At 41.8% G+C, this 12,948-nt stretch overlaps 1 protein-coding gene and 1 non-coding gene across 5 annotated transcripts in view; one reads left to right on the plus strand and one right to left on the minus strand.

Annotated features, from left to right (window-relative positions):
• Positions 1–12,948, plus strand: part of ERC1 (ELKS/RAB6-interacting/CAST family member 1) — a 434,994-nt gene that overhangs the window by 68,121 nt on the left and 353,925 nt on the right. For all 4 annotated transcript variants that reach the window (XR_007500261.1, XR_007500262.1, XM_049783202.1 and 1 more), the window contains exon 3: positions 10,353–10,427. Coding sequence is in view for 2 of the 4 variants with exons in the window: in XM_049783202.1 (XP_049639159.1) it covers positions 10,353–10,427 (75 nt within the window). In the remaining 2 variants the exon portion in view is untranslated. The remainder of the gene's footprint in view (positions 1–10,352; positions 10,428–12,948) is intronic.
• Positions 8,286–8,418, minus strand: LOC126023210 (small nucleolar RNA SNORA51). The gene has a single exon (XR_007500413.1). It is a non-coding gene; the product is annotated as a small nucleolar RNA SNORA51 (small nucleolar RNA).

Here is a 12,948-nt window from a genome sequence, read left to right on the forward strand (position 1 = left end):
CAGATAGAAAAGAGTTTTGGTCTTATCTTCTGGCCACTACAGTATCTGGAAAGATCCTGCTCAAGGAATAGGGGTGGGGCGTGGGGAGAGATAGAAACCCGGGGTGTCATAACCATCGAATTAATGGATATCTGGGAGGAATGGGCAACTTGAATATTTTAGAGCGCTCTAGGAAAATGAGGCAGAACTTTTCTAACTAGAGTGGGCAGCCTGAACTTTATTGGTGATCCTGGTAAGTGTTTTGAATGGAGAGGGTAAAGATATTCAAGTCGAAGTATGTCTGGAACATTTGCTGACAGAAACAGAACTGTGACTGAAAGATGCAATGGAGTGAGATTGATGTGGACCAATCTTTGGGTTAAGTGCTTGAGTATTCCCAGGACTTTTCGTGCGGTATGCAACCAGTTCCAGAGTCTCACTTCTGTTTCTCTTTCTTTATGGCACTTTTGGTTCCTGAGAACGTGACAACACCAAGTTCTTTCTCTCCCCCTCAGAATGAATTGCACTTTGCCCACTTTTAACTATCACTCATCTTTTAGCTCTCAGGTATTCTATAGGAAACTTTCTAAGGTTCTTAAAGTTGATCCAAAGACTCTAATTAAAAAATTTTGGAGGGGAGGCATTGCAGTCCTGGCTCTGCACTCAAGGATCGCTCTGGCAGGGCACAGTGGAGGACGGACATTGGGTTTGACATGTATAAGGCAAGCTCCCTGTCTTCTATGTAATTTCTCCAATAACAAATCTCTAATTTTACTTGTGTGTGGATATTTCCTTCATAACACTTTCAAATATGACATAGGTTTTTAAAAAATTTTTTTTGCTTCCTTTATCTGACATTTTTGAATTATCATTTTACTAGGTATTGTTTTGCATATTTTGTTTATATTAAGGAATAAGAAAAAGATATCCAGCATAGGACAGACGAGTTTATTTTTCAGCTTATAACTAGTAATATGTTATTAGAAAGTGGTAAATATTAAGAAGAAACAGGGCCTTGGGAAGATTTGAAATGTGTTAAAAGAAGTGAATCATAGCTAAAATTAAAAAAATTGGTTAAGTTTTTATCTGGGGAGTCATATTTGACCTAGTAGCATTATTAGTGTTTTAGGCATATACAGTTGCTTTCCCCCAACCTCAATTCCCCTTTTGGTTTCTAGTTCCATTTGTCTGTAACCCACCAGCTTAACAAATTTTCAGGACTTGCTCTCATTGTCCAGTCTCTTCATTTATTTTGTTTTTCTGTTTCAGAACTAATTTTTTAACAGTTATTTATATTTATATATTTTATATATGTAAATGATAATTGTCTTACAATGTGATTTTATTTTATTTTATTTTTTTGTTTTTTTTGGGCCACACCTGGCAGTGCTCAGGGATTACTCCTGGCTCTACGCTCAGAAATGGCTCCTGGCAGGCTCGGGGGACCGTATGGGATGCCGGAATTCAAACCGCTGTTCTTTTGCATGCAAGGCAAATGCCTTACCTCCATGCTATCTCTCCTGCCCCTACAATGTGATTTTAAATGACAGTGAAAAATAGATAACAAAATTAATTGCTAGTACACAGTTACTATATATTTATTTAAATAAAATGCAGCACATAGTTGGTATGGTCGATTATTATACATTTGTTTCCAAATAAGTGAAAACAAATTATTGAAAGACATAGAAATAAAAAAATAAAGTGGAAGAGAAAAACAGAAAGGAAAAAAAAAAGTATAGCAGGGAAGTAAAATGTTAAAATTATTGTATCTCTAATGAGGTCATTATTAATGTAATGACAGAGGTTTAGTAAGCTCTTGTTGTTAGCTATTGATTTTGTTAAACATTTTTTTTCTTTTTTTGATTTTGGGCCACACCTGGTGACGCTCAGAGGTTACTCCTGGCTAAGCGCTCAGAAATTGCCCCTGCTTGGGGGGACCATATGGAACGCTGGGGGATCGAACCGTGGTCTGTCCTAGGCTAGCGCAGGCAAGGCAGGCACCTTACCTCTAGTGCCACCACGCCGGACCCTGATTTTGTTAAATTTAGCATCAACTGAAGTTGTCCAGATATTCAAACCTCTATTACTGATACTATGACTTGTAGGAGCGTGTACCGCCAGGCCTCCTGAAAGAAGGAAGATTTGGGGGAGGAAGGGTGCCTGCACTCGCTCCAAAAAGCCATGGTGCTATCAGCCCCCAAACCAGCATACCTTAAGAGTGGTCAGATTGGTGTCCCTGAAGGGAATCGTAGGGAGTCAGTGATGAAGCAGGCCACCAGAGAAATAGTGATTCTGGGTTATGGAGGCAGCAAGTGTGGCTTTGGCAGGGCTGGGGCTTGGCCCACCCTCTCCTTCCGAGATGGCCAGCTTTCTGCTGCTTGGGCTGCTTAGCCATGATCTTTCACAGCCCTGTTTACATCTTGTTCTAGAAAAGAGTGAATCTAAGGAGCTGGGCTGGTTGGAACATGGCAACTGAGTTTTGCTTTACTTCTTTACACTTCACATATGAATAAGAGCATCTGGTATTTTTGTCCTTTTCCTTTGACTCACTTTGCCTAGTGAAATACAAGATTTGACCTTTTTCTATAACTGAGTAGTATTCACTGCGTACAGATGTCACAGTTTCTATATCTGCTTCTCTCTTGTTGGGTACTTGTGCACTGCGATGAACATATATGTATGTGTATATCTTTTAAAATTAGTATTTTGGAATATAGAATATTCTTGATGTAGATATCAAGGTGTAAAATATTAGGTCATCTTGTAGTTCTATTTTTAGTTTTTTGAGATGTCTCTTACTTTCCACGGAAGCTAAAACAGGTGACAGTCCAACCAACAAGGACTAAAAGGCTCCTTTTCTCTGTAGCCCCATCAACACTAGACTTTTATGATAAGGCCATTCTCACTGATGTGAGGTGATATCTCATTATTATTTTGAATTGCAGAGCCCTAATAATCAGAGTGATGAGTGTTTTCTGTCTGGTAGCCATCTATATGTCTTTGAGGAGGTTCCTGTTTATCTCGTCTACCTTCTTTTTTTGATGGGGTATATTTTTCTGTTGTTCCATTTTCTGAGGGTTTTGCATGTCTTGGATGAATGTTCCAATTTAAATGGGGGCCTTTTAAATACTAGCTATGATTCCTTTTACAGCACAGATACTTCTTTTTCTTTCTTTTTGATTGTGTGTGTGTGTGTGTGTGTGTGTGTGTGTGTGTGTGTGTGTGTTTCTCTAGCCCTCAGTGGTGCTTGGGGGACTGAATCCCGATCTACTGTATGCAGGACAAGTGTCATCAGTACAGAAACTTTTTAGTTTGACGTCCCTTCCTTTTTCTTTCTTGCCAGTGTAATTATATCACTGGAGATGCCTCTAGAGCAATGGTCCTCAAACTACGGCCTGCAGGCCACATATTGTATTTATTCCCATTTTGTTTCTTCACTTCTAAATAAGATATATGCAGTGTGCATAGAAATTTGTTCATAATTTTTGTTTTTACTATAATCTGGCCCTCCAACAGTCTGAAGGACAGTGAACTGGCCCCCTGTTTAAAAAGTTTGAGGACCCCTGCTCTAGAGTGTATCATGGAGAGTCTGTCAGTTTTCCTTGATATATCTTATGAATTTGGGCCTAATATTGAAATCTTTCATTCATTTTAAGTTAACTTTTGTTTATGATGTAAAGGGGTCCAACTTCATTCTCTGCAGTTTTAAGTAGAATAAGGATTGACATCTTGGAACCTTTTCAAAATTTGCCCCTTCTCCTTCCCTTTGTTGTTGTTGATGTATTTGTGGCTGTGTCTGAAGATAGCTACAGACCGTTGGGCATGGGCCTTGAAATGGTATTTCTCTGAGTAGTGGCTCTCACAGGGAGGGAATCACATATCAGGTGTCAGAGAGCAGTGCTTGCTGAGGAGATGGCATTTCTTTAGTTTTGCTTGTTGTATGTACTCATCACTGTTTTGGTGCAATACTTGCAGCGCACTTTGGTTGTCGTGTTTCCTGGGGGAGTGCCACAGGGCTTACACAGGTACTTGGTTGTACTTTTGGGACATGGTGGTAGCATATCTTTTTATTGCAGTGTTTGCTGAGAATTGAAACTCATTGTTGTGGCTCTTACACCAACCTGGCTTTGGTGCAACAAAAAATTGCTTGTGGCATCTCGGAGTACAGAAGATAAGCTCTGTCAGGCCCCAGTAGCAGTGCTGAAAGAATTGCAGTCTGCTTCTGTTTTTGTGGCAGCACTGGGGATTGAACTCACAACACAACCATCAGTTTGCAAGACAGGTGTTCTGAACAACTGAGCTATCCCTCTGGGCTCTTCCTTGAGACTTTGATTTTTGAATAGGAAGAGTGGATCAGACAGGGAGGGGACAATAGTGGAAAGGCCTTAACTCTGTTGGAGGAAGACAGGGTGGCTAGTGGGGCAAGGCAAGGCAAGGCAAGGATAGGAATAGTAAGAAAAGAAAGGCAGGCTAAATTGTGAGGCCAGATCACGGAAGACTTTGTAATCCAGCATAGAGACTTGTGTTTTGCTGAGAATGGAAGGAATTTTGAGGATTTCTAACTCGTGTTGTCTTCTGTCTTGAAAAGACCGTTCTGGCTGTTCTGCTATGGAAGGCTGGTCAACTTTGCGAGTGTTGCAGTAGACAGTACATGATGATTGGAATCAGCATGTCCCCGGAATGAAAAGGACAGCAGGATTTCTCTGGGTGATTCATGTCTAGGTAGAAAACAAAAGAGACTGCCACTGGTGGTCTAGGACACAGGCCTAGCAGGTCCTTGCACAGATTCCACTGGCACTGCTCACTATTCCTGGAACTGCTCGCTGCCAGAGCTGAGTCTCGAAGCTTAGGTGACTGCTGCCGTTGCTGCTCAGAGCCACATTGTTATTTGAAGTATTGTTGCCCCTGCTTTCTTCTGTTACAAGATTCTCATTCAGAGAAAGCATTGAATGTGTCTGCTTGGGGTGATGAGGTCATGTGTCCGGGCTTGAATTTTATATCTGATGCGCTGGGAAAAATGAAGCCTGTGGCATTTCCAGGTCCCATTGCCTTAAAATGTGCATTCCCAAATAGAAATGAGACCACACACTACATGACAAAGAATGCTCTGTTTCCACTGCTGGGCTAGAAAAACAGATTTTGCAAGTTATCTTGGGAGAGGTAATAGTTCAATGTGTAGTATCAGCAAAAGGCCATTTTAATGGTTGCATATACAAGTGTTCACTGAACCAAAGCTTCTCGCTGGTGGCACAAATAAGGCTTAAAATTAGCCTCCTGCATGCTTTACAATGAGGTTGCTTTTACCCCAGAGACAGAACTTTTTGTTTGTTTGTTCGTTCCATATTAAGTTAACCTGTGTACTAGTGGAGAGCCTGGCTGGGTGTTGTAAAATTGCTAAGAGTTCCAGGTATAAGAACTTAGAAAATGACTTTGTAGGGAAAGGGAAAGGGCAGAGAATAAACAGCTGGACCCGTTAGACTTAGGAGCATTTTTTGTCCTCCATAGGATTGAATTCAGAACCTCTTAACTTCTAGGCAAATGATCTAGCACTGAGCCCCAGCCCCTGCTGGATAATTAAAAAATAAAAAATAAAACTATTAAAAAATGTAAAGATAGAGACTAAAGAGATAGTACAGTGGGAGATGGCACTTGCCAATCTGGGTTTGATCCCTGGCACCCATATGGCTCTGTCAACACACCAGAAGTGATCCCTGTACATAGCTGGGTAAGACCCAACCCCTCCTACTATTCTCTACCCTCCACTACCCCCCCCCCCAAAAAAAAAAAAAGTAAAGATGGGCTGGAGTGCTATTACAATGGACAGGGTGTTTTTCTTGTGTTTGATCCTGGCATCCCATATGGTCCCAGAGCCTGCCAGGAATAATTTCTGAGCTCAGAGCCAGGAGTAACCCCTGAGTACTGCCAGGTGTGGCCCAAAAACAAAACAAACAAAAAGTAAAGTTATTTCCCCTTGACTCTCAAATTAAGAGTGATTAAGAAAAGAAAGTCAGCTACTAGCTGGATCTAGGAAGTGAAATGAACTGAATACAGCTATTAAGTTTAGAAACAGGGAGGTTCTTTATTTGCTATTGTAGGAGTTTTTCAGCAGAGAAGTAAAGATGGAAATTGATAATTTATTCTTCTATTCCTTTATTCTTTCCAACAAAAGAGGAGCAGATGCAGAGGAGAAATAAGTTTTAGTGACTGCTTGTATGTCAGACTGTCTAATATATACAAAGAACAGTTTTTTTCCTTAAAAAGTTCACAGTCTAGTCTGTTAGAGAAGGAATTATTCTTAAGATAATGTAGTAAGTGCTACAGGAGGCCTATGCAGCATATTCTGTGAAGGAAAAAAAGGAGATGCGCATAATTCAGTGCAGTAGTAGGACAGGGTTAGGAGAGACCATCTTAGGCTGATTTTTGGAAAATTAGCAGCCAGTTCATAATTCACGCTTTCAGTCTTTAAATATCTGTTAAGCATTTAACACCAGACCAGCAACGGTTCTTTGAATTGATCAGTGAATGAAACAGAGATCCCCGTGACCCTTGTATCCTTGCAGAGCAGTGTTCTTACCAAAATTAAATAAAAAGGAACCACATTAAGCTGCAAAGGATAAATGAAAGGTTATAGCAGAGAAAAATAAACAAGGGTAGAGGACAAGTAGGTTCTTCATGGTTAGTTTTAAAACAGACTAGGGTAAACTGAGGACTTTTTTTGCTGGAGTTTTGCTCAGGGATTATCCCTGCTTTGTACTCAGGGTCACTCCCACTGGTTCTCCGGAGGCTCCTTGTGCCTGGATTAAAATGTTTCTTCTGCATAAAGTGAGATCTGACCCATTGAACAACTACCCACTGAGATCTCAGTGAGATCTAACCCATTGAACTACCTTTTAAACACAGAGCCTGTCTTTCTATATCTCTGTGTATATGTAATATAATAATATATAATTTTAATATGTGTAATATATATGTATATATAATTTTGGTGGTGAGTTTCGGGCCAAATCCAGTGTTGCTGAGGCTTTACTCTAGACTGCACTCAAGGATCATTTCAATCAAGGCTTGGAAGAACATAGGTGGTGCCAGGGACTGAACCAGGGTCAGGTGTGTGCAAGGCAAGTAAGTGTCTTAACCTCTGTATTATATCTCCAATGAAAAATTTCAAACTTACAAAAAAGGGGAATAATTTTATGAATTTCCAGTTACCCACATTTTGCCTCCTTTGTTTCATGTATTTTTTAATCTTTTCTTTATTAAGGATTTTAAATACCTTTGACCTCTGTTCATTTTAGGCCATTAAAAACAAAGTAACTTGCTATGTCTAATAACATAGAAAAGAAATGTGGACATGTCTTCCCCCACTAGCTCAGGAAAGAGAGTTAGGCACCGGAAACTTCCGGTGCAAACGTCCCTGGTACTGGACTGTACTCAGCACATATGAGGAACAGCATCCAGTATAGGGTTACCTCAAGTGCATTGACTGAGGGGAATGTGGCAAGAGAGTGGACAAAGTACTAGTTCTGCGTTCTATCACTTGGGAGCCATCAGTGGATTTTCAAAGTCAAATATACAATTTTTTGTTGGGTTTTGGGGCCACAACTGGTGGTGCTCAGGGCATAGTCCTGATAGTTTGCAAGGCTTATTCCTTAACTACTGTCAGAGTTCAAGGAGTCGTAAATACTGCCAGGGTTCAAATAGCAGTTGGTTGTTTGCAAGGAAAGTACCTTAACCCCTGTACTATCTCTTTGCTCCTCAAATTATCTTATGTTTTCATTAAAAAAATATAGTTTTGGGGACCCCTGAACCTGCTAGGAGTGATTTCTGAGTCAAGATCCTGGAGTAACACCTGAGTACCGCTGGGTGTGGTGCATCCTCCCCCTTGTTTTTTTTGTTTTTGTTTTGTGGCCATACCTGGCTGTCCTCAGGGCTTACTTCTGTCTTTGTGCTCAAAGAACACTGAGAGTGGTGCTCAAGGGACCATCTGGGAGGTTGGCCACATAGCAAGACAAGTGCTATACCTGTTGTGCTATTATCTCTCTAGCCCCTCAAGTTATTACATACATACATACATACATACATACATACATACATACATACATACATGTATATATATATTTATATACTGTACTTATTATTTTTGTTTGTTTTCGGGCCACACCTGGCTCTGCGCTCAGAAATCATTCCTGGCAGGCTCAGCGGATCATATGGGATGCCGGGAATCAAACCCAGGTCCGTCCCAGGTCAGCCATGTGCAAGGCAAATGCCCTACCGCAGTGCTCTCTGCCCCCCCCCCCAATTATTTTTTTTGTCCCTCCATTCACAATACAGATCAGGGAAAGGGCCTGGTTTGAGGTGTATATGGGGAGCATTTACTGAACCTTCTCTTTCTATACAGTCAGTGTAAAGAACACAGCCTGTGGTAAGCATTGGGAAGCCTTATCTTTTTTTTTTTTTTTTTTTTTTATACATATAATTTTTTAAAGGGCTGCTCTGGGTGTACTGTTGAGAATAAGAAGGTTGTTATTCTAAATGAAGAGTCGGGAACTTTATATGGAAATTGTTGGATTTAAAGGTATTTTTGCTGTTGTTAGTGGTTCACTCCAGGTGGTAGCAGTCAAAATGGAAGATGTGCTTGGAATTCTGATGTTTTGAAATGATTAGCTGGATTTCCTGACAGATTTGGCTATGACTCCAAAGAGAAAGGAAATCACTAAGACGACGCAGGTTTTTCACTTACCTAGCAGGGAAATTGGAGCAGCTTTGGAACCACCACTGAGATTTATTAGTCCTGCATGGAGAATGTGGTGGTTTGTTAGTTTGCCAGGGGAATGCTTCGCAGGAATCACAGTCATCACATATTGGGGGGGGGGGTACTGTGTCCTAGTGGTTTGTGCCAACGTAACTGCACATAGGGACTGTGGATATTCAGAAGTTGCTGGTGTTTGAAAGGCTGACTGCAAGTTAAATGTCTGCATTTAGACATTAGAACTGTTTCTGAGAGGTTAACCTAGCGAATGGCAGTTTTCTGTTTTTCTCCAGTCCTTTTTCAGTCTGGTTGTGAAATGAGTGACATGAAAGGTGTCAAGCGTTATGCGTTCCTTTTTATTATGTTAAGCACTATTGAGATGGAAAGTATTTATCTGTGTGTTCTTTGGGGCCACTGCAGAGTGTCTCAACGTGTTTTGGAAGTAATGACTGATTACCTCTGAGACATTGACAGAATCTGACTGAAAAGAGCCTGAGGTGGTCTGTTAACTTCTCAGGAATTCTTGAAAATGCTAGTCCTGATCTTTCCTTTCTTATCCTGAACCCACACAAATTTAGATTAATAACAAAACAACCACAAAACTTTTTATTAAAAAATACAGATTTTGGGCCTGGAGAGATAGCGCAGCGGCGTTTGCCTTGCAAGCAGCCGATCCAGGACCCAAGGTGGTTGGTTCGAATCCCGGCGTCCCATAGGGTCCCCCGTGCCTGCCAGAGCTATTTCTGAGCATACAGCCAGGAGTAACCCCTGAGCACTGCCGGGTGTGGTCCAAAAACCAAAAAAAAAAGTACAGATTTTTTATGTGTTTGTTTTTGGGCCACACCTGGTGATACTCCTGACTGTACACTCTGGATTAGGCCTGTTGCTCCAGGGACCACATCAGCTACTGGGGATCAAACTCAGATTGGCTGTGCAAGGCAAGTGCCCAACCAACTTTAATCTCTTTCTAAACCATTCATTTTTTTCTCTTCACATTTTCAAGTATGAGCTATGAAAGACTTGCTCAATTGTCTTATCTTTTTTTTTTTTTTTTTTCTGCTATGGCCCCACTGAAGCGAGATTGTCATAGGTAGCCAGGTAGTTTGTTCCTCTGGAGGTGGATACTATGGAAGGTCCGTTGTCAACACAGCTGATTTCAGTAGCTGCATTCAATGAAGACTGGTAGTGATGGCTTCTATTTTCTCTTCTTAAAAGGGAAAGATTTATTAAATTTGCATTCTTTGATGTTCTGATTACATGTTTTAGACTCACACAGAGCCTGAAGAGCATCATAGGGATGTACTTGCTATAGCGTTTCAGTTCTAATAGGAGTTAGAATCTGTAATTAATTTTCAATGGCCAGGTCTACTGAGACTTGAAGCTTCCTGTATCTGCCTGGGTAAATTGGTCTGAATGCAGCCAGTTCCTGGAGCCACAGTGAAGGAAGGCTCACATAACAAAAGGGTTCAGAGCATCTAACAGGACTAGAGTAATGATCTTTTGCTCATAGCTACTCTCCTTATTTTTGTTAGAGGGAGGGAGGGAGGAGAGAGAGAGAAGAGAGCGAGAGGATAGGAATAGGAGAGAATGCTGACTTTTTTTTTTTTTTTTGCTTCTCACATAGGAGATGCATCGGAGATTTGAGAATGCCCCTGATTCTGCCAAAACAAAAGCTCTACAGACTGTTATCGAAATGAAGGTAAGCCCACATTTAATAAAGAAACTTTGTAGTCATTTTGCCTTTTACAAAGAGGATGGAAATATGTGCTTTTCCTGGGAACAGCCATCACACTGTACTGTGTAGCAGAAGTGCCAACTCTTCTGTTTCAGCCACCAAATATTAGAGGGAAATATACACAAGGGTGGAGATTATTAAAAGCAATAATTTTTACTCCTTTTACTAAGGACTTATTTTGTGTGTGTGGGGTTGCTTCTAAGTGGTGCTTAGGTCCTCCCCACTGGACAGCAAATATTGCCATTGTGTTTTTTTTTGGTCACACCCGGCAGCACTCAGGGGTTGCTCCTGGTTCTATGCTCAAAAATCATTCCTGGCAGGCTCGGGGACCATATGGGATGCTGGGATTCAAACCACCATCCTTCTGCAAGCAAGGCAAACACCCTACCCACTGTACTGTCACTCTGGTCCATCATGGTTTTTGTTTTATTATTATTATTATTATTATTATTATTAGTTTTTGGGTCACACCGACAGCGCTCAGGGGTTACTCCTGGCTCTACGCTCAAAAATCATTTCTGGCAGGCTCGGGGGACCATATGGGATGCTGGGATTCGAACCACCGTCCTTCTGCATGCAAGGCAAACACCCTACCTCCATGCTATTTTTCCTGCCCATGCCATTGATTTTGTGACAGGATTGGGAGGAGCTGATTGGATCTAGGATAAGATGATTGGAACTAAGGACAGACAGGAATTTGGAAATGGAAATTCTAGGATGGTGGCAAGAGTGTCATTTAATAGGAAAGAACCGATTGTGAACCAGGTACCAAAGATTATTTTAAGTGGGCAAGAGTGATAGGGAAATTTTTAGAGGAGAGGAGAGGAGAGAGAGCTTTTTGTCAGTGGGAACAGTGTTGAGGGATTAGGAGTTTCTCCCATTTCCCAGGCTTCTCAGATGTGCTGGGAGTTAGTGACCTTTTTCTGGAGAGACTTTATGAAATTATCCTGAGAAATCTAAATTTTAGTTAGACGACGCAGAGAAGTGTTGATAAAAAAATGTTGATTGAGGGGTCGGAACAATTGCACAGCCAGTAGGGCGCTTGCCTTGCACACAGCCAATCGGGGTTTGATCCTTGGCATCTCATATTGTCCCGTGAGCCTGCCATGAGTAATTTTTGAGCACAGAGCCAGGAGTAACCCCTGAGCGCCATTGTGTGTGGTCCCAAAACCAAAATAATAAAAAAAAATGTTGATAGGCCGGAGCGATAGCACAACGGTAGGGTGTTTGCCTTGCATGCGGGCAACCTTTGATGGACCCCAGTTCTATTCCCGGCATCCCCTATGGTTTCCTGAGCCTGAATACAGAGCCAAGAGTAACCCAGGAGTGCGTGACCCAAAAACAAACAAACAAACAAACAAACAAAATGTTGATTGAAAAATATACCCTGGTAAATAGGCTTTATGGAATTGGTTCATATCCGATGGGGGAGATTCAAGTTGGGGGAGGAATAGAATTCTCTATTGATAAGGAACTTATTTACCAAGTTATTGCACATTCTAGCAGTCAGAAACCTCCTTGGAATGATCGACCTCAAATAAACCCATCTGAGTACTGGTTGAGTTGGTGCTAGAACTAACGGAGCATATCAGCCATTAATACTCTGGCCTTCCTTACTGCAGAGAGTTGCCTGGGACATTTATTTTCAGGACAACCAGTTCCTGCCCACCCCTGGCTTCAGAGCTACAGTTAGGGTGCCCTTATGAGGAAAAGTTTTTACGGTGCATGATTTTGTAGTGAGGGTGCAGATTTGGTCAAGAGCTAACTCTCTGATAGTATTGGGGTCAGAGAGAAGATGGGCACGATTTCTGTGTGAGAGAGAGAGAGAGAGAAAGAGAGAGAGAGAGAGAGAGAGAGAGGAGAGAAAGAAAAAGAGAGAGAGAAGAGAGAGAGAAAAAGAGAGAGGAGAGAGGGGGAAGGGAGAGAGAGAGGAGAGAGGGGGAGAGGGAGAGAGAGAAGAGAGAGGGAGAGAGAAGGAGAGAACGAGAGAGAGAGAGGAGAGAGAGGGGGAAGAGGGGGAGACAGAAGAGGGGGGAGAGGTGTACAGAGAGGGAGGAGAGAGAGAGGAGAGAGAAAGAGAGGAGAGAAAGAGAGAGAGGAGAGGGGAGAGGGAGAGAGAGAGAGGGGGAAAGGGGGAGAGAGGAGAGAGAGAAAGTGAGAGAGAGGAGAGGGGGAGAGAGGAGTGAGAGATAGAGCGAGAGAGGAGAGAGAGAACACGCTGCTTTTTTGCTGACACTCTGGTTGCCTTTCAATGCCTTTATTGGCTAACATCAGGGGAAACTCACCCATTTACATTCTTTTATTTCATAGTAGTTGCATCATATGCTTAGTATTTTAATTATTCTTGTTTGTTTGTTTTGTTTTTGGGTCATACCTGGAGGTTCATTAGGGGTTACTCCTGGCTCTGTGCTCAGAAATCACTCCTAGCAGGCTCAAGGCACCATATAGGATACCAGGGATCAAACCTGGGCAGGCCATGTGCAAG

This window comes from Suncus etruscus, chromosome 11 (assembly GCF_024139225.1).
Source record: "Suncus etruscus isolate mSunEtr1 chromosome 11, mSunEtr1.pri.cur, whole genome shotgun sequence".
In the NCBI taxonomy this organism is placed as follows: Eukaryota; Metazoa; Chordata; class Mammalia; order Eulipotyphla; family Soricidae; genus Suncus; species Suncus etruscus.